This window comes from Struthio camelus, chromosome 19 (genome assembly GCF_040807025.1).
Source record: "Struthio camelus isolate bStrCam1 chromosome 19, bStrCam1.hap1, whole genome shotgun sequence".
NCBI lineage: Eukaryota > Metazoa > Chordata > Aves > Struthioniformes > Struthionidae > Struthio > Struthio camelus.
The window spans coordinates 4581775-4607819 of NC_090960.1; the positions used below are offsets into that span (position 1 = coordinate 4581775).

The 26045-nt window shown below is 40.2% G+C and overlaps 1 protein-coding gene across 1 annotated transcript in view; it reads left to right on the plus strand.

Annotated features, from left to right (window-relative positions):
• The first annotated feature begins 220 nt into the window (after window positions 1-220).
• The window catches only part of SMURF2 (SMAD specific E3 ubiquitin protein ligase 2), a 69197-nt gene continuing 43372 nt past the window's right edge, over window positions 221-26045 (plus strand). The window contains exon 1 of the mRNA XM_068913759.1: window positions 221-627. Within this exon, the coding sequence (XP_068769860.1) occupies window positions 576-627 (52 nt within the window). The 5' untranslated portion in view covers window positions 221-575. The remainder of the gene's footprint in view (window positions 628-26045) is intronic.

Here is a 26045-nt window from a genome sequence, read left to right on the forward strand (position 1 = left end):
CCTTCGCCCGCCCGCCCCGACGGCCTTGACCCCTTCGGCTTTCTCAGTCCCCTCAGCTCTCCAAAAACAAACAAACAAACAAAAAAACCCCACACGGACACCCCGCTTCGTTACGGAGCTCCGCTCCCCTGTCTCCACGCCACGGCCGTGGGCACCTCCCCGCGCCCCACTGCCCGGGCAGGGGGGGGGGGAAACACCCTGTGGGAAGCGAGGGAGAGGGGAGGAGAAGGGAGGCGGCCGCCCGCCGTGCGGCTCCGTCGCCGGCTTTGTTGTGCTGGCCGCCGGGCTCCGGGCTAGGGGGCGGGGAGGCGAGGCGGCGGCATCTCCGCCTCCTCCTCCTCCTCGGCCCCGCTCATGGCGACGCTGGGCACATCCGGGCTTCTCCTCCTCCGCCTCCTCCTCCGGCGGCCGCCGCCGCTGTTGCTGCTGCTGCTGTTGCTGCTGCTTCCCTGAGCGCCCGGCCCGACTCCATTAGCGCGTCCCCTCCCCCCTGCCCGCCCCGTCTCCCTTCCCGGACCTAGAGGCAGGGGGAGCCCCGGGCCAGGCAGCGCCGAGCCCGAGGAGCAGCCGGGGACATGTCCAACCAAGGGGCCCGGAGAAACGGGCCCGTCAAGCTGCGACTGACAGGTGAGGGCGAGCGCGGCGGCGGGGCGGGCGGGGGCTGCCATTGCCTGCCCCCCTCCCCCCCCCCGCCTTCTCCGCCTTTGGCCTCCGCCAACGGTCCGGCGGCGGGAAGGGGGCGAGTTCGTGAGGGAAGAGCCGAGAGGAAGCGAGCAGGGGTTCGGGGGGCGAGGCGAGGCGGCCGTTGCGCGCCGCGCCGCGGGGCGGGAGGGGAGGGGAAGCCCGCCGTCCGCGGGCAGAGGCGCCCACGGAGCCTTTCCGCGCGCCGAGCCCAGCTGGAGGGGGGCGGGCGGGGGCGAGCCGCCTCCGTGTGTATTTGAGATTGAACCTGGGGCCGGAGCAGCCTTTCAGGCCTCTTGTCTCTGTGTGTGTGTGTGTGGAGGGGTGAACTCTTCCCTCGCCGCCCATCGTCTCCCCGCCATAGAGGGGAGGGGGGGGGGTCGTCGTGAGGAAAATGTCCGTGCCCCGCGGCGGCGGCGCCCAGGCTGGCGGTGAGGGGCAGCCGGCCGCTGCCGCCCTCCCCTCCCGGCCCCGCCGCCGCCGCCCTCCTCGGCGCGGGGGGAGCCGGCCGGTGTGAGCTCCTCGGCGCTGCCTCCCTTACCCTGTTCCTCAGCTCCCCTACCACCCCAACCCCCGTGTTTCCCCCCAACCCCCGGCCTTCTTCCCAGTGTAAACTTGAAAGAAACTGTCACACTCTTTGTTTTGATCTCTTTGTTTGTGTCCCCCCCCCCCCCCAGCCGACTTCCTCAGTTCAAGTCGTACCCAGTTGGTTTGCCCTCATGCCTGACGCTGCCAGCCCGCTTTCAGGAGATCGCTTGACCCCTCGTGTTTTTTAGATACCGTCAGAAACTCTTCACCTGCGTGCTGGGAAGGGAAATAAGTTATTTCTAAGTCCTTGAAGTATGTGGTTTGTTTTTTTTTTTTTTAAACAGTAAGAACCCAGGCAAATAGGTTTAGAGGAGAAACTCTGGGGAGCGTTGCTAGAGCTTTCCTGACAAAAAAAATGTGTTTCTTTCCCTTTTGAAAGAAAAGAGTTGATGAAAAATTTTGTAAACCCACACCAGCACAAAACACATACTTTGTGTTCTAATTCTTAGTGCATGAAGGCAAGAGACTAGAAAATAGTAGCTAATATTACTAATACTGTTGCCTTCAAATAGTGTGTTTTACCAGGATAGTGGTTCTGCTGGCAAAAAATATCCAATCAGCACTAAAAAAAAAAAAAAAACAAAGCTGGAAGGGTTGGTATATTTACTTTTAAGTGCCCGTGAAATATTTCCAGCTACTGTCTAATGAAGAGATGTTTTCCTATTTTTTCAAAATATGCTATTTTTACAGGGAAAATGAATGTATCTGCTTATGTTTTACTTTGGAAATACTTGGCCTAAATTTGTAATCTAGTTTTCATAGAGATTTGTGAGTGTCTCTATATTCCACTTAGAAATAAAACTCTTAAAATAAGCATAGCTGGGACTGATGCACGGAACAGTGCTGCCTTGTTTTTACAGTGTGTTTTGTAGCTTGCTCTTTAGGCTATTGCTGTACTGATGCAGTACTTAATTCTTTTTTTTTTCCTGAGTGCTCAGACTTGCTTTATTTTTGAAACATTAAAAATGGTCTGGAGCCTCATGTGAAAGTATGGAAAATACCTGTTTAGGGAGTTGTCTTTTTCACCTTTGGATTTCACGTTCTATATTTATTTTATTTTTATTAAGGACTAAGTATATAGTCATCTGTCTGTGACAATATAAATATGTTGTGGGGGATTATGACCGTGAGCAAGGAATAAGCAGCAGTTTTACTTACAGAGTTTTAGGAGACTGCGTAGCTGTGCAGTGCAAAAAGAAGCAGATACAATCTTAAGACGTGCCTCTGAGTTTTTTGTCGTCTTATATTTTAGGAAGGATATATGCAGAACACAGGATGCAGGCAAAATTGCCTTTATAGGGACTCTTCCAGCTCTAGCAGCTGTTTGCAGTTGCTGAGTACCAGTTCTGGTTTTTTGGAAGTTTATATGAAACATCAGCCTATTTCTCAAGTTAAAAATGCTTGAGGTATTTTGTGCTTTGGTTAATTGCATGTTGTTTCACATAAAGTCATTTGTTATAAGGAAGTTTTACATGTTTAAGGAAAGCTGTTATAAGCACTGAACTGAACTTTATTAATTGAACTGACATGTTGTCAGTTCTTGCCTAGGAATAGTTTTAAGCGCTCTGTGTGGTTTTGATTACCCTTTTTGATTGGAAAAGCAGTGTGAAGACTCTTGAATTCTAAAACTGTTTGGAATTAAAAGAATCTGTATATTCCAGTGTTTTTAAAAGTTTATTCTCAAACTGGCAAATGTTATTTAATCGTAATTTTCTTTGGCCTTACAAAACTAGCAGTCTTCTGTTTTGGCTTGAGTATTTATAGGATTCATTTTGCAATCATTGTGTAATGCTTATCTTTTCTGTTCATTATCTCTAAATTAGATAGTATAGATTAAAAAATGGATTTTGAGAGCTGGATTCAATTAGCAGTTTTTCAGGACATAAACATTAAAGGTTTAGATGGAAAACATTGTTTTGACTGACTGGATAAATGACAGGGTAATGTTTGATGTGAGTCCAAGAACTGATCTGGAGCTAGTGCCCAACTTCTCAGTCCATCTTGAGGAGCCAAATAAAATATTTAACCTAGGCCTCATTTTGCAGAAAAGGTTGGTTCTTTGTTGGGACCTTAAGAAAGTTCTGAGAAATGTTTGGCATACCTTTACACTAAGTGTTTAACAGTTTATTTAGGTCTGGGTTCCATAACAGAGAAAAACCACATTGGTGGCATACTTCTAGTAAGGTTTTATTTGGTTTACAGTGAATCTGTGTTGCATGTTTCATAAAAGGTGGTTCTTTTGCTCATGGCTTTCATTGTCTGTCATAAATATCACTCAAACCTTTAGTCATATGTACATTGATACATTTTGCACTGTCTTGGGCTAGAAAGTTGCTGCATAATTGTTAAGATCCAAAGATTATGTCTTCTGATGAGACTTCAATTCTAGTATGAAGTGTAAGTGCTTGTTTCTCAGAAAAATAAAACGAGTGTAATTTAAATTAGCTTAAGTCTAGAATTGCACTACTCTTCTTCACAATTTATCTTGGTAGCTAACTTAACGTTATCCAAGGGAGCTGTAATGTATTACATGGAAAGTTCCTTCAACTCTGACGTTTTTACTGCCATGTTTTCAGTTCTATCCTGAGTATATCTGAGTTATACAAAAACTGCAAGTGCAGTCATCCCTTTCAGTTCTATTGTGATTTTTCTCACTGTTTTATTGAATTTGTTGATTTGTAAGTATACTATACTCTCCGGTAGAACCCCCATCTGGAAGACTACGTTAATCTCATGTTCTTCAAAACCTAGAAATGATCGTTGCTTTCAGTTCCTTGGTAAATATTTTATGTCTTAATCTGTGAATTATTTGATGTTAAAATAGTTGCATATGACTGCATTCACTTAGGGAAAATATAAATGACAGTTACCTAAATGAAGCATGTACGGCTTTATCAAGCAGAAATAAATTAAAAAATCAGTTTGAAGTCTGCACACTGCATGGGCACTAGAACATATTGAGTTCAATGAAGGTTAATGCATGATTTAATTTAGTTCATGTGTTATAGCTATCATTTCTGTTTAGACTAGTTTACAAGTGAAGATACTTTGATAGCCATAAAGCACAGTTATGCAGTACTGTGAAAGATGGCAAAAAAAGTTCCCACGGTTAAATTGGAATGATCTGAAAGAGTTTTGTTGGTGAAGAACGTGAGGCAGGCCCAAAGAGGTGTTGGAGATCTGGCTTTCAGGATGTCTGACAAAATTTGCCAGTTAGGAGAGTAAGAGCACTGGATCGTTGTGTTCTGGGAAATGGACAGTATCTCATCTGCTGTTCTACTATGTGCTATGTTGATTTTACTGTATATTCATTTCTTACAGTACCAAGCGGGTGCTGTACCCTAGGATTATGGCATTGAAGGAAGAAAGCGCGTTAGTTTTGTTGAAAACGGGACTGAAGTTTGTGAATAGCAGAGCCTCGCTATAGAAACAGCATCGTTAATTGATTGTAAAACTACCTACCTGTATTTTTTCCATATCAAAGTTATGGTTTTATAATTGACTTAAATGGCAGCGCAATTTTAGATCAGCTTAAAATAGGAGCTCTGTTTCTTTCTTTCTTTCTTTCTTTTTTCTCCCCTCTTCCTACTCCCTGGCTTCACCTTTCTGTCCCTTCCCTTGTGTTGACTTCAGCAACTGTGTAGCTATGCGATGAGCCAAAAACTAACCTTACCAAGAAAAACATATTTTGTATTGAAGGAGGAGAGGGATGCACAATGAGAAGTTGAAAAGAGGGCAGCACTGCCTCTTTTACCAGCAACCAGTAGTTAGATGGGCTTCAGTCAACAATAAAACAATGGAGTCCCTTCATGTAAGGTTTTTTTGTCTTACTGACACGTGACTTGCTACAAACCAGTAGTTAAGAAATCAGAACTGATAAATTATATAGTAAGTGGACTAAGTTGGCAAAATCATCACAAAGTCAATAGGCATGCATCCAGCCTGTTTGTGCAGGGATTAGTAGGGTGCGTGGCCCTCAATCCTGTCATCAAATTATGAAGTGTGAATGCAGATATATATATGTGTGTGTGTGTGTGTATGTACTTACATACATATAAAACAGCTGTGGATCACACAAACTGGAATCGTAGGCAACAACTGAGCAGATGTATAGAGCAGTCTCAACTACTTGTTTCAATGGGATCAGCTTATAATGACAAAATTTTATCCATGTGGGTATAAAATTAGGTATCTGTTCAAGGAATGCAGACCATACGCAATGGCATATAGTGGCAAGGAAAACAATGATCAAAAATGATTTGGGGGAGGAAATCATAATGGGAAAGCAATTCAACATGAGCTTTCAGTTAAAAGGGCTAAAAGGCCTAATAGCCATCCTTGGTTGTAGAAACAGGAAAGCAGTCAGTAGAAGCTGGTAGAGGATTTACCTTCGTAGGTAACTTTTAGAACATAGGTAGGAGACATGGGAAAATTTGCAGTCCTAATGTTAGGTTCCCCCCGCCCCAAGTTAGTGTGTGTAGGGGGGAGTAGAAATTCTGGGCTGGAAAAATAGTGAGAAATTGTTATAGTTGTACTTGTCAGTTAAATATAAAGAGTTTAAGCTGTACTGTAATGTATGTGTAGTTGAACTAGCTGAGTAACTCAGCTATTAGCAACAAATTCTTTTCTCTTCTTTTTTCCTTTTTGTTGTTAATCGCTCTGGAGATCTGATCGGGCCCCAGATGAAGACATTTTGTCTTTGTGTCTGTGAGGTGAATAGGTTGATCCCTAAAAGAAGACAGCTTTTAATGTTTTGTTCTGTTTTATCTCATGGCCTTTGAAGTATATCCTTGCTTTGCCATCTTACTTAAAATGACATTTCACCATCAGGCCAGGTCTTTCTTGTGGATATTTGAAAAGGTGAATGATTTCTTTGAGAGTCTTCCCTCCTCTCATAATAATAATAATGACATGACCTAACTTCTGACTTGGCGTAATGGCATGAGTACATTGCTGCACAGGCTATTACGTGCATGTTTTAATACATTAAAATTTAAATGCTCCTGACACATGCAGTGTCTGAGATCATTTGAATGACTTCTGAGTGGCTGGTAGAGATTAATCTCTGTAATAATAGATAATGGATGCAAAAGTAGCTACTGTCTGTTTCCACTGTTAGTAGAGCACATTTCCTCTTTGGGAAAGAGGATCACAAATCTTGAGGGGCATCTGACAATAACATATTCAAGGAAGCAAACTGTTGACTTTTGCTTGCTACTTAAACTTTAAATACTTGCAATGAAAGCATGGATAAGAACGCTTGCAACTTTAAAGAAATCTTCATCTGCAGATAACAAAGCTCAGGCCAGAACTGGATAAGCGCTATCATCTAAGTTTAAGTAAGGAAACTTGCACCGAGTGGAGAAGAGACATGCACAAGATCATAAAAAGGATAAACCTGGTAAAGCTGGGATTTAAAAACGTTATCTCTTGACTTTCTGCCCATGTTTGTTGTTTTTCTTTAATATAAATCCACAGAAAACAGGGTTCTGGTTTGGGCCTTCTGAGGCTATGCATTGGGGGTGATTCAGGGTCAATTTTCAGTTATGTTTTAACAAGCCGCAGGTTCTTGGTAATTTTTTTTCTACTTTAAAATACTTGAAAGATAGAATTTCTTGCTCTGCAGGCAAATGAAACTGGAAGGCCTGATATCCCCCAAAGTGAGCAGAAAGTATTGCTTAGTTGAAGTGTTGCTCACGTTTTCAAAGTTCTGAAAGTGAAAGAAAAACTAGCAGCGTGTAAGTTTATATAGCCGCATCCTGTTGTTAATTTTCTGGAATGATTCTTGGCCAATACATGTTTAAGACAACATATAAAAATTGTTTTCTTGTCGAATGGGAGAGTCACTCCAACTATGGCTTTGATATTGTTAGTTGCTGGCGGTTCGATAGTACTCAAGCGTTAAGTATTTAATCCTATATCCTTTCTGTATTGAATTCATTAAAGTTGTTTCAAATATACAGAACACGTACAGACTATGTAATCTGCTATTATTCACAATGAGACTATGTACCCAGATTCTACCATACATGCTTAAATTAGCGTGTGTGATACCATATTGCCACAAACATTTTAGTGACAGTCCCAGTGTAAAAGCATTTCTCCTCCCCAGCACCATTTTTCAGGCTGCGTGCATCCCTCTAGTCTAGACCACATTGATCAACCCGACTGAGGAATTTGTCCAAGTTAAAGTCAACCCCTTCCTCTCACCCCCCCCCCCCCCACACACTTTTTTTTTTTTAATGGGGCATAGAGCAGGACTGTGATAATGAGTGAGCGGTGGTTTATGTTAGTCAAGTGTTTGTAGAATTGGGGGCGTATCTTGCATGATCGCATGATACAGTTTTAAACACGTGACATGCATTCATTTTCTTTCTGCCTTGACCCAGATTTTAGTATTACCAGTGGAGTTAATGGAGTCATAACTAATTATATCCGTAATGATGCTTCTTTTTAACATGCCTAACTACCTGATTTGGAGTTGAACTATAGATGCCTACATAAGTACAATTATAGATGCAGTTGCGCTCGAGTTTAATTGAGGGTGACAAGATGCATCAGTAATACCAGAAGCATTTTCTGAAAACTTGAGCCAACTTGGTGATCGCTTCATAATATAAATAAAGGGTAGGCTGTGTGCTCTTAAAACTGCATGTAGTAAAAATGCTACTTAGTGAGACTCATAAGACTTGAGGAGCGTAAATGGAATGCATTCAATAAAGCTTAGTGTTTCATTTCAGTAAAAAGTTTACTCCATACGGTATTTTTCACTGAAAAAATATAAATATATTAAAATGAAACATTTTATTCTTGGTGGAAGAAGAAAGATGCATCTGAGTTAGAGTACTTACAAACATGACTTGTAAAATAAATTAAAATCCTTAAACATGTATGTAGAAGAACTAAACATGTCCAGGTAAAATGCGTAGACTTATGTTCATACTTAACTGCCTGGGATTAGAAGTTCATAGTGTTAATTGTGTCAAACATTTGTGTGTCCTTACGGCGAGTAATTCTTCAATTCAACTCTTACCAGAACGTTTCCACCTTTTATTGTTCTGAAACAATTAATTTATAACGTGTATAAATCTTGCTTTTGTTTTCAGAGAAAAAGATTTCACTCACTCTTTTCCCAATGGGTTTATTAAAATTACATGTTTTATAGCTCTATATAGAAGACTGAATTGATAGTAGCGTTGTGGCTGGGTGTAGTAATGTTAAGGTATTCCCTTTTTCTGTTAAGCACCCAAATAAACAGGCTGTCTTAATTTGTAAAAGCTGATGTCAGATGTGTGATATAAAAAATGTGTGAAGATGGTGCTGCGTAGGTAGGTGGTGGTGGTAATTGTAGGGAAAACGGGCCATTCATAAAAGCAGAACGAGATAGAGCGGAGCAGAAGTATTCAAGAGCTGGCTGGAGGAACTGAGCTGACAAAGGGACCTGAAGGGACTACAAGTATACCAGTTATGGTGGGTCACTTTACAGTGGAAGCAGAAAACTGCAGTAGGTTTGTGTAGCTAGACTAAACTATACAGAAGTCTCTCTTATATTTCAGGCTCCTGGCTGCAATATTGCTCTTAACTAAATAGTAATGATTGCATTTTCAGTGTGAAAATCTAAAGATACTGAATGTTTTTCTTCCTCACACTAGGCTTTTTATTTACATACATACATACATACATACATATATATATATATATATATATTTTAAGAAATTATATGTACTGCTAAGTACTCATAAAAGGACGTGAAGGATGTGATCCTGCCATGCGCAGGGTAGCACTTACTTAGCTTTCCTCATTAAGAAATTAAAAATATCTGACTTCTTTAAGTATGGGTTCACAGTGTATGAGATGTTAATTGACCTCACTTTAAAGAATAGTATAATGCATATTAATGTAGAAAATTTCTAGGACTTTTCCTTATATGATTCTAGTTGAAAGTTCAGAAATGTTTTATACCGTGATTGCAGAAGCGTCTTACTAATCAGTACAATCCAGACAAACAAGCCGACGGAGAACTGTAATAACTTTAAGTGCAATCTTTCATAATTTCGAATGGACCATATAAATGGATGTGTGGATTGGGGAAAAATTGCTGTGGACCTCTGTTTGAGCTAACGAATGCTACTTCACATGTGAAATCCCCACATATTCTTACAGAAGCAAATTCCATCTGTAAATTCAGGATTCCCCACGATAATTGGGTTGGCTTGGCCTTAAATAGCTGGATATGCACTTTTGTCAAAAAGTTAAAGGATTTAGATTTTTGCGATCATGCTAATGCAGGACTGGCCAAGACGTAGCTTGAAGTTGTGATGTTATGTTCCATTGTAGCCCTTTGGTGAAAATCTTTCACCTTTGGGATTTCTACTTAAGAATTGGGTCAAAGACTGATTTCAAATGCTTCTGGTTTATACTTTCTTCTGTAACAGGAAGAGGGAAGGCCTTTAAGGAAAAAGTGACTTACAGTAACTTTCAGTAGTAAAAGCGTTGTGCCCACTTTGTAGTAAAATAAATCATTTGTGTAGTCTTCTCTCCCTTCCTTGCGCTTTCTGCTCTGCCAGTTCGTAATGCTCTCCCAGTAGCTATCTCACAATGAGGCAGTGAGAAGAGCTTGAAGTTTCTGTAGTCCTGTAATCCAAAACACTAAAGTTTTTGGTGTCCCTAACACCAAGTGGTTGTGCTTTGCCTTCTACCTGGGGAGGTACTACGTGTTCATATCTGTCCAGGTATCATTTGCCTCTGTGGTCAGCAGATCATGAAGACATTTCCATTCATTTATGGACTCTGAATGTAGAATTGGGAATACGTGCCGCAGAGTTCCCTATTACCTCGTTTATCATTTTCCCTGAAAGTCCCTTTCCTCTGGTGACTTGCTGATCATGTAGAATAAGTCAGCTATTTCCTGTGTATTGGCATAACGTAACTTAATCTGTGCAGGATAGTACAACCCCTTCAGAGGCTTTGTATTTTTGTGTAAGTGTATTGAAACTTCAAATTCTTTCCACAGTTAAAACATTTCTTCATAGTGTGATCCGGGGCTGGAGATTGACTCGTGTTCTGCAGCCACCAAGCGTCTCTGTGACAGAGCAGCAGTAGCATGAACAAATTGGCCCTGGTTAATCTGACCCTCTTTGAAGGTTATAGTCACTGTTCAGCGTTAGGATGGGTAGGAACACTCATCCCTAAGGTTGCTGCTGCCCCGTGTAGTTTGAATGCAATTTTGAATGGCTTTGTATGGACATCTTTGCTCTTTATTCGCTGTCAGTGGAGTTTATGACTATAGCTGGGTTTGGAAGTCCGCCTTCAGACTTACGGCACCAACTAGCGCTTATAGCACCAACCATCGCGCTTCCCGTTACGAGACTCTTTTCAGTTGCTGTTAAGTAACCTGTTAAAACCGAAATTTTTCATGCCGGGTGGCTAAATCAGGCTGAATTTATTTTGGGAAGTTTCTGTTAATAGTCTGCCAGTTTCAAGAAGGAGATAATAATTTTATGTCACATGTCATTTTTTTAAAATCTTATTTGGTTGGGTAGGAACATTATCAAACAGGGCCTTAGTAATAGGCAGTCTTTGTTGTATCAGTGAAGTAAGAGGCAGTGCGCATGTTAACAAACTGCTGGGGACGCGAGCCGAGTGCACAGGGGGACGATCCCCTTCGGTTAACGCTAAACTGGGTGCGACACTTCCGGTGCGAAGAAGGACATTAACGAGAATAGAGAGGGTTCAAAAGTTGGATGAGGGCGGAGAAGGGAGTAACCTGGGACAAGGAGCTGCCTGGGACAAACGGGCAGGGAGCGGAGACTGCTTTTGGCAGGGCCAGATGCTGGGAAGCTTTTGGTACCCGGGCCATACCGGTGTAGCAGTGAAGAAGACACCGGGTTGCAGGGACTGCCCTAATTCTTATGTTTCTGAACTTTTTAACACTTGGCTTTGTAAGCTGAGAACGTTAACGTTGTGTGTGCAATGTTACAGGCGCTGATTTGACTATATTACTTGCAAGAAGTGTTCATACATAGCTGAGGTGTCCTGTAAGAATTTAAGATGTATAACAACTGTAAAGAAGGTAAGCAGTTTCACCTACGTGTGGGAGACAAGTTTAAAAACAAATGGGAAGAAATCAACTTCCTCAAGATTACTTCTCCCAGCTGTTCCTTTGCTCTGCATGTTCATCACCTTGATCCTAGCTGAAAGAGATGGGAGAGTAAAGGCTGGCCTCTAAATGACCATCCTTCAATACATAATTGCAAGCTTTTCTTGGAATTAAGTTTATAATTATTCCTGACATGTGAAACAAAAGGAGATTTTCAGCTTTTAGCAAACTCTAGAGAAAAAACTTTAATTGTAAGGAATATTGATGTCTTGGTCATTTTGTTAACACTATCATTGCTTAAATAGGGCCAGACGACTTTCTGCCCATGAATATGTGAGAATGATTGAGTTCTGTATTTTGTAACGTTTCCTTGACTAATTTACGTGCCATCTATTCATGAAGGTTTCTAAGTAACAAATAATATTTTTTCACGTAAGTGCTATTGGCTGTAGATGAGTTAGTTGAATGAAAGACAGGTTTGACCTTTTTCGGTCGGCTTTCTCTGTCCATTTGATAATTAATATATTTGTATTGTCTATATGAGAGTTATCATTTAGGTACTCTGCTGGATCTTGCATTGGATATAAATATTTCTTTATGCAAAGAGGGGCAAAAAATTAGTTTTGCACACTTTGTCACCACTGGATTTGTACAGGGGGAGCTTAATGTGTTAGCTAGTTGATTGATCTAATATGCTGGACTTTGTTTATATTAAGTTACCTGTTGCTATGGGAAGCATTGGTCTTCCATACACCGCGCGTGCGCGCGCACACACACACACGTGTACACACAGAGTAGGCAAGAGAATTTAAGCAGTAACAAAACGAATCTGAGATTAAATGTAATGTGCAGATATATCTCCAGTAGCAGAAAGGCATCATGCTGCATTTGAAATTTTTTTTAGAGGCCTATTCAGAAAATGGTTATCTGTGATAAAGTGAGGCGAAGTTTTAAGAATGCTGTCAGATGTGTGAATTTTCTTTTAGCTTTCCAGAACTAGAGATCTGTTTCCTTTTCGGATACACTACGTATTACCTTTGTAGTGAAATTATCAGTTTAATGGCGAGTTGTCAGAGTTTGGGAGGTGAGCTGTATCTTTGCTGTTATAAGAATATTAAATAGCTAAAAATTACAGTTTCCATAAGATAAGATGTTAACTGTATTTTATGGAATTATCTTTTTCCAGCTGGAGTTTTTTGGTTTTTTTGCACACGACGATATGTTTACTAGGGTATGCTTTATTCACTGTATTTGGCTCACTGTCAAACTTTTTAATTAAAGCAATTACCATACAGTTATTTTTGCTATAGTGAATTGTTTTATTGTTTCAGAAGTGAATGAATCATATATTCTGGGTTATTTTTTTCCTGGCAAATATTTTTCTTTAATGATTACTCAGTGCTAGCTTAAATTGTACAGATGAAATAATATTTGAAATATGGTATTTGATTCATCATTTCAGATGTTACAATGACAAACCCAGTGAAATTATACATAGGTCTTTTTCCTTTTATTTGCAAGAACAGTACCTGTACTGACTCTTGCAGCAGACCGCAAGATTGGCCGTGTTGCTCTTGTAGGCCAATGAAATGATAGCGCTTCTTGTGTGTTTTCAGAAGTGTTGCTGATCAGTTTTTTATAATCGAACACCTTCATTTCTTGTTTACCCTGGAATCATCATTTTCAGAACCGTAATAACTTGATCTGCTTCAGAAATTTGGATAGAGTTGGGTTATCCTACGAGAACTGCGTTACTGCTTAGAGGTCTCTGAATCGGGCGTTTGGGTAACCATTGTATCCATGGCCATCTAAGAACAGTATTGATTTCTTAGCAGCCTATAGCAGTAGGGTCCTCTAATTTTCCTTTTCAAATTAATTTAGCTGACCTGCTTCCAGGCCTCTCCGGACAGTATCTTCAACTTTGTGCCTTTGCCGTCCTTTGTATTCCGCTACAAACCTGAAAGCGCAGAACTGGCCGTAGTCCTCAGTGTTTTTTATTTTGACTGCGTCTCCATTCTGTAAAATCCTGTGCTCTTGTTTCATTTCCCGAGTTTTATCTCCGTGCCACCTGGAGGAATAGGTCCTGGCTCTGCAGTTGAGGCTGCAGCAGGTAGTTTCGGATTCATGGCCCGTTTGCAACTGCAGGGAGGTTTCAGTAGTTCAGTAGTTTTTTGCAGATGGGAGGGGAGGTATCCTGCAAAGGCCCAGAGAGCTGCTTTGGTTGCCTGTCAGGCCAGCTGTAAATGCAATGCATAATAGGAAAGGTCTCATGTAGGTTTGCCGCATCACTGAAATGGTATATATGGTGTTTCTTCTCTGCACCCATGAATTTCTCATGTTCCGCTTCCCTTTATTTTAGGAACTCACTGCAGCCTGTCTGATCCATAGCAGCAGTATGGCGTGTGCCCTTTCTCACGTTCTTCCCCGGCTCCGCTTCCGGAAGCGATTGGTGCTCTGTTGCCCAAAGTATAACCAGTCTCCAGTTCTTTCCTGTCGGAGTTTGTGCTCTCAACCTCCCTCTTTTTTACTATTAATTTTTTTTTTCTGTCTGAAATCAGTCAAGTTGTCAGCCCATTTTGAATATGATATGGATATTGTCATAAAGAAAAACACTAGTGGGGACCCCCCAGCTAGTCGGCAAGCAAGCAAACACTGTTAAGTTGAGTTGTGGCTACAAATGTAGCTGAAGCCAACGTAGCAATACGGTGGTGTGTGGCCTGCTCACAGTAAAACGGCCTTGGCCTATTGAGTTGTAGTTGCTGATTGGCCTTTTGAGTCAGTCCCAGGTGGAAAAAGAGCTCAGGTGCTCTTCCTGGAAATATTTAGCAAGGATTAATGGAGCCAGAGCGGACACGTGAGAGTGCAAGCAGTGCCGGGGCCCTCTGAAAATGGGGAGAGAGACAGGAATATAAAGACCCCATCATTTTTGTTAGCATGGTGGATTTGTTCTCATACTTTTGTTGATTATACTGAATTTTAAAATACTCAGTTGAGTAAAAGTATCCAAACAGGATCTAATATGGATGTGTGTTTTTGAACATGCAATATGCTTTTCAAAATGCAATAGGAGTTGGAGGCAGTGTATAAAACCTGAAAAGAGTGAGTCTGCTTTTTTTATGTCTATGTAACTGATGTACGTAATCTAGAATGTAAAGATTAAATTTGGATGGGTTTTGTTGGGGAGAAAAGAAATGTAAATGAATTTTTTTCATATGTTTCCCAGACTCTCTTACTGTATATAGAGTTAAAGGGAAAAAAAAAAAAAAACTTTAACCCCTCTCCTACCCTTTAAGCTGCTATCCATACAAGTATTTATAAGCAGAAAATAACGCAGTTTCTTTTGCAAGCGCAAAGCCTTTGCAAAATGAGGAAATGTTCTATTGTGTGTGGAGGGCGGCGAGTAATACTTGGTTTTGCTCTGATTTATCTTTGAAAGAGCTGTGGAGGCCTGCCTAAAAAACTAGAATATGCTCCTGGTGAACTTAGATTACTTTTGTTTAAAATAGTCAGACCTCTCTTGCTGAAACTCAAGAATTTATGAACAGAATGACTAGAACAGCAACTATTACTTTAAAAAAGGCATACTGTGGATATTGGATAAACTAGCATGAGTCCAGCTGCTGTGGATAAATTCATTTTGCTGTTGCTTTAAATCTATGATGTGTTGGTATTTTGGCAGGGTAAGAAAAACAAGGATATTAGAAAGTAATTTACTGCACTGGGATTAGTAAAGAGTGTTCTGTTTCTATGATTGGGGCAGAGCAGGGTGGTTTAGATGTGTCTGATAAACAGGACGAGGTCTAGTCTGACAGCTGGCAACAATAGTTTTTTGCTCAAAGTCAGGTGTACTAAATTAGCAAATCTATTACAAGGATACAGGAGAAATCTCACAGAAGACAGCCTTGTAGGCAGAAGTGTTGCCAAATGGGAAATGATTCATCGTCTCTGAATGGGATGAGCACTGAGCAGAAGCAGTTTAAACCTCAGACTGCTTTGGCTCACAAACCACCAAATATGTGATTAACACTTTATCTTCTCCAATGCTATGTTTTTTTTTTGTTTTTTTGTTTTTTTTTATTTTTTTCCCCTGAACAGCAGTCTATATTTAGGATCAAAATCTAATAGACTCACTTGTTTATTCTAATGTCTGTTTTATAAATTTGAACGTGTTTAGGTAATTTTGTGGCTTTTAACTAAATCTTAAAATGTTTGCATGCGTCCTAAAAGCACTCCAATCTTATTACCTTTTGGCAAGTTCACCTTTTAGTGAGGTCTGTTACGTGTCTGGAATGCAACCGTGACATGAGTGACGCTGGCAGAACTTGGAAAAGTGACTTAGTATAGTTTATTTACATGTATTTAGTAAAAATACATGATTAACTGGAGATGCAGATGCCTGTTCTAGAGCAGCCATTGCATTTTGATTTTTAGTATTTAGAAAACTTGCATCTGTTTAACACTGATAGTGCAGTTCATGTTCTACAACATGCAAAGGATAGTCTTGGTCTATCAGATGTTATAAACGGGGAATATATTTGTGAATTCTTAGTTTAATTGGTACAAAAAGGAGCTACAGTTTGCAAAACTGGTTGAAGGCATGTAAAAGGGGGAAAGGCTTGTGCCCTCTTTGTTCCTTCACAGCTCATGTGGATGACTGCAGAGTTCTAGTATGCCTGTGTTCGTGTTTTATTTACTATAAATTGTCTTTTTGGCTCCAGGATATGTAGATGGTTGAGGAAATAATGGAGTTAGGTGATTACAAGGAATTTAGCGCTGAATAACTGAAATGTAAGAAGATAGCTGTGAGAGGAAAAATGTTTCTTATTTAATAAGTTAATACATTGATAAGCAAATATTTATATTCTTTTTGAGCCTGGAATAGCACTCAATTAGCAGTTGAGATCTCTAAGTAGCAGTGTGTCTAGGAAATAAATCTAAAGATTGCTCTGGAAAACTGGATGTGGAATCCGTGCCTCTTCCTTTGCAAATGCAACCGTGTAAGAAATGGTAGAAGGCAAGGGGAGCGATGCTTAGGCTAGTGCTTTGTGAATGGACCTACAAGAGCCTGGGCGTTCGTGGAGTCACAGGCACGGGAGTAACCGAGGGCTGTCCATTCCCGCGTCCCCTCAAAAGCCCCTTCGTGCCCACTCAGACTTTCTGAAGCCCGTAATTGGTGCTTGAGGTCAGTGGAAACACTTGCATGCTTGTTATGTTTGAAAGCCATTCTGCCTATGTAGATACCTGTAGATTATATATCATCCTGCTTCTTCAAAATCTCTCTCTGGATTTTTATTCGTCTGCTCCGAGTATTCACTCACAGCGTTAAAACTTTTCACATTAGTGCAGTCCAGCTATTACTCAACGTCATGCTCCTTCCTCTTCTGGTACCACCTGCTTCCTACTTTTTTCCCTACTCTTGAGTCTCCGCTGCATGTCTTCTGCCATGTACTCCTCTTTCTCAAAAAAATTGTCTTTTTGCCACTTGAACATTGCATCTTCTCAAAAGATTTCTGAAAATCATAGTTTAAACTGCATGCTAAACTTTGGGCGGGAGGGCAAGAGTCTTTCTCTTCATATAGTGGTTGGCTATTTCATCTGAATTCCTTATTGTTCTATTTCTTTAAAACCCCTGTATTTTTTTTTACAGTAGTATATAAACATTGTACTGATATAATTAAGTAATTTGAACAACTTGTGCAAAAAAAACCCCGTGGTGCTTTAATATAAGCTGCCTTACTTTTGTTGAAATAAATAGGATTGCTCATCCAGTTATCTCATTTCTGCTTAGCAGTAGTAGCTTCTTAAACTGTTTAAATTTGATCTGTAGAACACATCTGTTAACAGATTCAGTTTAGTTTGTGTGTGAATTTTAAGGGACTATGATAATTTAACTAAATATATACCATATATTGGTATAGCTCTCCCTTGCAGATGAAGCTTCATGGTTTTTTTTTGATGGGGCAATAGCCTGGACCAAGGTACGCTGCATCTTGAATAGCGTATGAATCTGTGACGTTGTCTTGTTTTTCCGTATGTACTTTCTTTAAGTAACAGACTTTCCCCATTTATATGGTGCTACGTTTCTGTAGGTACAGACAGAATTAAGTAAGCAAAAGAGGTATAAGCATAGTAACCCAATAAAGGTACATATAATAGTAATAGTCCACAGAGGTTTTTTCTGCTGACGCTGTCTTTTCTGACAGAAGCTTTTAATAAATGTTCCTTAAAGCAAGACTTGACTTACAAGAAAATTGAACTGCCAAGCTCAGTAGAGAGGCATTTGCCAACAATTTACCTTCCAAAAAGTAAACGTAGGGACATTGTGTTTAAATACTTCAACTTCGTTGAAGGCGGCGGAGGAGGAGCCAGGATACCCTTTTTGTCAGGGAGGCAGCTCAGAATCCACATCTTAAGTTGATGCAGGAAGAGGTAGCAGTACGTCACTCCTATCTATGTTCCTCATGCAGTATGATTTCAGTACATCAGGTGTACTACTAAAACAAAATTGTGCTGAACTGGGAGTTCAGATTTGTGAAATACACAAGGCAGTCTCTAACTAGTGATAGTATTCAAATCATGATCCTCCTGAATTCTTTAACGTTAGGTTTTATTTATTATGGAACGTTTTTTAAAAAATCGCTTAAATGTTTCAAGGTCTTTTTTGAAGTGCCAGAATTGACATTTTTGTGTTAAAGTTGTTGCCTGGATTGCCATCATGTTTTAGGAATTGCCTCCTATACTTTCTGTAAATGTTAACCCTACCAACACTCCTGTGTTTTGCTGAAGAGTGGTGTGAGAATTGCTGTGAGCGTGAAGGGTAAATCATGTGCGGTTCCCCGCAAGAAGCACCAGCTGGCAGTACAGTGTCCCGCTAGGATCATGTTTGTAGCCGGGACAACATTTTGAGGCGTCTTATTTAAATCGGATGCGTGTTTGGATGGAGATGGCAGTGGTCCTGAGGTCTGAAAAGCTTCTGGTATCTGCAATTCCTGCTACCCAGGAGTCTGGGTTAGTTGCAGGTGCCTCTCGTCTGAAGCCCTTTTTAAAATTCAGGGCATTTTTGTCTGGTTGGCAATTAGATCATGAATTTCTTTTGTTGTTGCCTCTACTATAGATCATTCAGAGGGTGGAGAGTTTTACTGCAGTGAAACAAATCCGAGGGCTCTGCTTCTTAACGTGTTTTTCCCCCAGCACATTTTCAGAGGTGTATGAGATACATGAGAGCGGACAGAGCTCTGATGTTTCTGTGCTTTTGCCACCCCACCCTTCTTATCAAAACAAGCTGAGAAATAAGAGGGGTAAATTTCCTTGTTGTGATTTTTATTTACTCGCCCTGGGAGGAAGATTCCTGTGCTCTCTAAGGATTTTTGGGCATGTGACTTGATAGTTTTGGACTAATTACTTCTGTTTAAAATAGGTCTTGGTTAAAAGCTAACTGCTGGGATTTCAAACAAGTCTGTAAGGACTGAGGTAAGATTTTAGCATAATGATTCTTAAGTTTGAGATATGAGTAACCCCCCCCCCCCTTTTTCTTTTCCTAAGCTTTTAAATACTATTTTATTTCTGTATTTTTAGGATGATAAAATATATGCTCATGAAAGAGTTTACTTTGCTCACACTTGCATATGATAAGCACCTCTGCAGGTTTGAGATTAGAGAGGATAAGCTTGTAACGTTACTTTTAACTTAAAGTGTTATGGGCATTATGTTTTTAATACTGCAGGAAGATGAAATGCGTGTAATTGTAATAGAGAAGCTCATGCAGCATTCAGTTCTCTTTACTGAATTTCCATCTCCCACCCTGATTGTTTTTACTGGAGTATGAATTTATAGTCTGTATTTACTACAAATGTGAGAAACAGAATAGATAACTTTGGAATTGATCTGCAAATTGATCTTTGACTGCTGGCTTTTTTTTTTTTTTTAAGCGTTTTGATAGTTGTTGGTTTAAAACTATGTTTTTTGCCCTGTTGACCAGCATACTATTCAGCATTTGTAAGCGGTGTATTTATGATAAGTTGATGATACAATAGTGGTTTTTAAAATGTTGAGAAGGGACAAGCTGTGAGCGTGAGGCCATTTCCAGTAGGGTGGAGAAGTTAAGTGGAATTTCTGGTGTATGAAAGTCATGCATTAGAAACATCCTGGCTGGTCTGAGAGGCTCCATCCACACTAAACCAGGAAATGCAAATATTCACGCTAGCCTTTGTTTTCCTGAAGTTTCCCACGTGTTACCACTGGTTCTCTTCCACTGTCTGAGGCAGTGACTGAAGCCCTGGCTTACACAGATCCCTGATAGGGATGTTTTAATACTGTATCGTGTAGACCTAATTTGCGTATTTGAGATGTAGCTCAAAAGAGGGGGGGGAAAAAAGAGAGAGTTCTTCAGGTTTGCATCTGCATATTCAGTTTCGCTAGTTCAAATGTGATCTTCTATAAAGCCGACTTGTAAGCCTGCATGGTAGGATTTTAAAATGCTGGGGGAGGGTTACTACCTTCACTGCGGAGGCGGCAGCATAATTTCTTTCCTTTACCTCTTGACAGGCGTGTCAAATAAACTGGACACATGAATAGACTTTGTGATGTGTGTGGCAGTAAGCCCATCGCAGAGCGAATCGAGGAAACGTGACTACATTAGGTGCTTGAAGGAAGAATTCTCTGGTGTGGGGTTTTTGTTTTGTTTTGTTTTACTTTTGGCTTGGAGTGGAATAAGGGAGGAGAAGTGGAAAAGGAAGCCTTTTGTTTACAGTAAAACAATACTGTGAAGTAGACATCCTGATGTTAAAACAGGAGTCTAAACACAAATCTAGGCAGACTCCATCTGGCTGCGTCCACAAGTCATTCAGGCATCGTAGGCACCGCCGGCCGGCCGGAGACTTGAGTTGTCCCTCCTCCCCCCGTACCAAATTCGAAATAGCCTTGCAGACTCCGTCCCAAATTGTTATTGCTGCACAAGAAGAAGGATTTGTTGGCTTAACTGTTTATATGCGGTGATGCAATGCATCTTTATTAATGGTTCTTCCATGATAAATGCATCATATTTTCATTTTGAATTTTAATCTCCGTGAGTTATATTACATGCAAGTAATATAGGCCTAGAACTCTAAAACCAGTCAAAATACAACTTAGAGTTAATAAGGAGAATTTAATACAGTCCACATACAATCTGCTGGAAATAAAAATGTACTGTTACTATGTTAGCTTCTGGCATATTTTATAGTGGTTTAAATTGTATGTCATTATTAGGACGTATTTTCATTTCTGGATACTGCGTATTGCTCTTTGGTGTGTGAATGCAAGTTATTGCTTATTTTTATTTGTTTAGTCTCCAAGGAATAATTCTGATTTGTTCGAACACAGATTGCTAACTGACAATGCTTATGAGCAGGTGCTTGTCATCCTTTGAAATGGGTTTCGGTTTACATATGGCTTATTAAGGATTTAGCATCTGGCTTGTGTTGGAGTTGAACTTGGAGAAATGTGTTTATGGGACAATTTAGAATTTTAACAATTATTAAAGGAAATTCTTGTAAAAAGTGAATTTCTAATACTAAGGTTATCCTAATATGTATTATAAAGAGCTTACTTAAAAAGCTATGTACCTTGCATTTGGGTATCAGCCTGACAATAATGCTTTTCTATATTCCTTAGGGCTAGCATGTTGTTTTTTTTAACTTGACATGTTAGTATCTTAATAGCACTTTAAAATTTGTTAGTGCTTCGGAATGGTTCTAATATATATTCCACGTAGGACAAATCAATTAAAATTGATATATGAGTCTAAATCTACATTGTAGTTTAAATTAAATTTGTAATTTTGAAATAGAATTGGAAATTGGTTTCCTGCCAGTAGAAAATTTAGCTGTATGTGGTAAGAACACGGAGAGATGTCCGCTCCAGACAGCTGTGCCAGTTGGAGAAGTTATCATCCCTTCCAAGTCATCCTGGCTCCCGTAGCTCTGGGGACAGAAGGGATCATGTTTGCCTTTGCTGCTGCATTTCAGAAAAAGATACCTAGATTAGCGTAAACAGCTGGTGCGGATGGTTTGAGTTTACCTGTCTGGTTTTGCCTTGGAAAAGTAGGCAGCGGTCGTACTGTTCTTTGCTGCCGCAGAGCTGCGGCTCTAGTGGATGGCTGAGAGTTTACATTTAATCTTATCGAGCAGAATTTATCTGAAATCATAGGTTTGTCCAGTGTGCCTGGACAAACTGGGCTTCTCTGTGCATGGCATTTGTCACCTTCATCTCAGCATGTGCTATCTGTACTGGCCCCAGCAAAACAGCAGGGATTTGGGTGACCAGTAACTCTTTCAGCTAGCTCACGTCTTCAGAGGATGGTGTTTGGGGTTTTAATGTGGGTAGCATTGAATTTCAGGTAGTTTAAAGCATTGGGGTAAAAAGTTAAACCTTTTTCAGGAGGTGTGCTGATGCTGGTTCAGTGCTTGTAAGGTTACTAGAAGTTGCTGTTGCTTTGTGAAACTTCAGTAAAACAAGCTATCAAGCAGTAAAAAGGAGCAGCCTGAAAGCAAAGTTCTGCATATACTTGCAAGAGAAATTTGGCTCTATGCTTCTGAGCGTGCTTTGGAAGATAGAAAATAAAACTCCAGACTGAATTTTTAAGGTTAAGGTTGCATCTCTGAAAATCTGGAGGGGGCTAGATAGTTATTTTGGCATCCTAATAGCGAAATCTGTGGATGGGTGTTTGTTTTAATAAATATCTGGAACTGCAAACGAGAAAGAGGAGTAAAACTAGCAGTATGCATTGAAGAGAAAATATTAAGGGGGGGGGGGGTATTTTGTTTTATTTTGAGCGCTGGAAAACTGACCAGTATGGAGCGTACTTCTCTAGCATAACTACAAGTTGCTGCCAGAAAGGTAGTCCGGCTTCTTCTTGCCCCGTTAGCACTAGATCTGCTGGTTGTGCGACTGCAGGATAAATCAGCTCAGCTCTTGGAGCCAGTGGAAAACTAATCCATCTCCCCAGAAGGTTAGTTTTCTGTTAAGGCAGTTCAGCTTCCTCATCTACCTTGCACCCTCCTGGTAGCTAGACCTGATTTGAGAGAGGAACAGCTGCAGCCCTCTTCCCCGCTAGCTGCGATACGAACCCTTCCAGCTCGTGCTGATTAGCGATCGTGGTTAGAGTAATAGTCAGCTGCTGCTTTCTTAGGCATTTCATGTTTCGATACCTTCTTTGCCCAGAAACCCTGGGCACCTGTAAAACATATATTTGTTAGGCTTACTTATCTTTGAGTGTCCCTTCTTGGTTATAATCAACTGCAGTCTTCTAAGATGTATGAATTTCATTAACTGCAGGTAAATTCTTAGTTTATGGTCGTGTTCTGTCATTTACAGTTTGTTCGTCTGCAGGAAAAAACCCTTACCTTTCAAAGGAAATTAAAATTAAAAGGAAATGAAAATGGAAAAAAGAAATCCTCGGATTAATTGTAAAATAAAATTTAATGTGGGTAGCTGGGATAAATAATTGTATTTCGAAACGTTAACTGTAAGTAAGTAGTTTTTACTGCCTCAGCAGCTGTATTTGCAGATCTGTATGGCATTATTTACAGCTCTCTTTGTTCGATGAATAGTTAAGAACCTCTTGTTTTATATCTTCCCTTGTGGGAATTTAGGCGGGTCAAAGGAGAGAATGTAAGCAGAAAAATACGAGTTGCTTTGTAGCAGGCCAACAATGAAAGAAAACAGTAGGAATCTGTTAGAAATGTTTAAAGTACTGAGCTGTCCTGCTGGAACCTGTGCGCGGCGGTCTGTTTGTGCCTCTTGAATATTTGTTCTAGGAAAAAATACGTTTTGTGGAGAGTTTTATATAGCATGGAGAAAAGTATGCAATGTAAGCGAGAGGTTCAAAATACCCCGAAAAATTTCTGTGTCCCAGGGGCAGTAATCGGAAAGCAAGAGGGGTGTGTGTACGTTCATTTGTTTCCCTCCCTTTCCCTCCCCCCAAACGAGTCTCATTCCAATCAGCAGTGTAATTGGAATGCAACCACAGTCTGGAGGAGGAAGGGGAATTTTTGGCAAGAGGAGACAGAGCAGTTGGGAGCTTTATTCAGATTAAAGCATAGACGACCATTCATTATCAGTACAACACGCATTAGCAACAGCATAGCATTGTGTTTCTACAGCTGGGACTTATTTTAGTGATTGTATTGCCTTGCATATTACATGCAAACAACTGGGATCTGATCACAAAAAGCAACGCTAATGGCTTTCATTAAAAGATGGTGTTTCTGTAGAGGGAAGAAAGAGTTGTCTTCAAAATGAACTATTGTGGTAAAAATTGATAGGCAGCATGTCTTTCTCTTTACTATCCCATGTGTTCCATATGTTCTGAGACGAGCACTTTTTCCTAGGAGAAAACCCTTGGGTAAAAAAACCCCCAGAAATTATACCATTAAAACTGCTGGTTGGATTCAGAAGGCTGAACTAGTTTTTCTAGGGTGATGACACGTGAAAAGCCTGAAGATTAGTAAACATAATCTTAGCTTTGGACCCAGTCCTTCTCTTCCTCCTATAAACTTACGGCTGCCTGTTGACACAGTATTGGTTGCTTTTGAACGTTTGACGTGAGATGGGGGTTGGTTTTCCTACTCAGTCACGTGCTGCCTTTCAAATGTGCAGGTTATGTATTTCCTTCCCAGTTGCTTTCGTTAGTGTGCTTGGCACTCCGTGGACCTTTATGATTACTTTTTATTTACTTACCTTTCTTCTGTGTCCTTCCTTGATAGTATTGATAATCTCTCCAATGTACCTATTTAAAAATTATTCATTTAAAAAGATACTTTAAGGAATCTTAATTTTTTTAATCCAAAAGTTTGAAAACCATTTCTGTTATAGAGCTGTAGTCTGTAGGTATTAGTACTTCGTTTTTAGCAATTGTAGGAACACATACTTAAACCTTGTAATTTTGTCATAAATCAAGAGACATAGTAACAGATGGATGAGAGAGTACGTAATATAGATATATACCTCACAGGTATGCTGTAGTGTTATAGCAGTAGCATTCCAGTTTTGCAGGTATGAAGGAACTGGATGAGCAAACTGGGTATCAGACAGTTTGATACAGGTTGGAAATACCTCCAGGTATTGAATACAAGGTCACTAGCTTTAAATGCCCATCAGCTTTCAAATTTCAGACAAACGCAGCTGCTTAAGCCGATGTAAGCCAGGCTCCAGCGGCCGAGCACGTTTTCACCTGTTCCTGTCGTCTTGCTTTGAGTTAATGTTGTTGCTTGCCGGAACATGCAGTAAGCCAGCTCAGAAAACAGAGTCAGCCAAAACCTTAGCTGGCACCCAAAAATCAGCGGTGAGTGTTTTGTTGTATGGGATTTGCAAGGGATTGGCCACCCGACTAATGAATACTAATGCCAGTGTGGTCAAGGGGACAGGAACGGGTGGGTGGAGACAGCAGGGAGCTTCAGACTATGGTGACCTGGATATAGGTTAGCTTAAACTCTGTCCTAAGGGACAGAGTATCACATATATGTGCTGGCTCAGTCTGTTTAATTCTCTTGTGGTGTCACGGACTTGCTAAAAAGGAGCCAGCGTAGTCAATTGCATCAGAGTAGCCGTGATGGAAAAAAAATGCACTTAACTGTAGTGGTGGCCAGGGAGCGGAAGAACATCATCCGTTCTCTAGTAAATTCACGTTTCTTTTTTTCTTAAGGTTGTCTTCTTCAAGACTCAATCTAGGCCTTACCATTGAAGGTGATCAGGTTCGCTGCAGACTCTTACCTTCTCCTCCTGTAGATCACGTCTAAGATGTGATGATTCTGTGAAATCCGGTAGATCTCTATCGTTTTTCACTTGTTTTGCTTGCTAGCTTTCTCTATGGCGCTTCTCATTTTCAGTTTTCGTCTTCCCTTTTAAGGATGGAGACCTTGTGTTATATATACTTACTGTTCTGAAATAAACGTACGTTTCAGTATTTAAATACGATTGTAATAATGTGTAACAGTGGATACCTTCCATAGCAACAGTTTGATGTCATAAAAACAGTATTAAAATTTTTCTGTAAAATTATTCCAAAATAAAAAGTAATTGTAACGAAAGAGTTCTTCTGTAGCTAGCAAAAGAGTAAGCAGAGTTCAGAAAATGAGATGAATGTTTATCTTTCTATAAAATTCACGTTTTCAGTAGTCACAGTTCCTTTCTTTTTTTTTTGTGGGATGAGCTGCTTATTTTGTGCCCCTTTATAGTTGCATGCAAATTGTAATGCCTAACGTGTAAAGGAAATTACAAGAGTTTTGGGACATTAAATATGTATTTTGCACATAGTTGCAATATTTAATGGTTTATTGAAAAATATTTTCTTACTGGCAGTCACTGTAGCTATAAGTAAATCAGAAGAAAATTGGCAAATGTGATTTAATTCCTACTTTTGAGTATGCAAGAGCTATACTTAACAAAACTGTCAAGGAAGAGATTAAGTAGTTGGTAATATCCTTTTGCTCTTTCAGTGTTCCTGTGAACTGACCTAAGTAGTGTATGTTAAAGTGAGATTATAAGGAACAATGAAAAGGTATTTAGTGGACGTATAGTATGTAAAATTGATGTTTGTGTTTGTCTTGGCACGTGTATGTTGTTCCTTCGGATTGGAACATTAATGTTGTGTTTCTGTAGACTACCCAGGAAGTCTGTAATAAGTATAAAACATAGATAT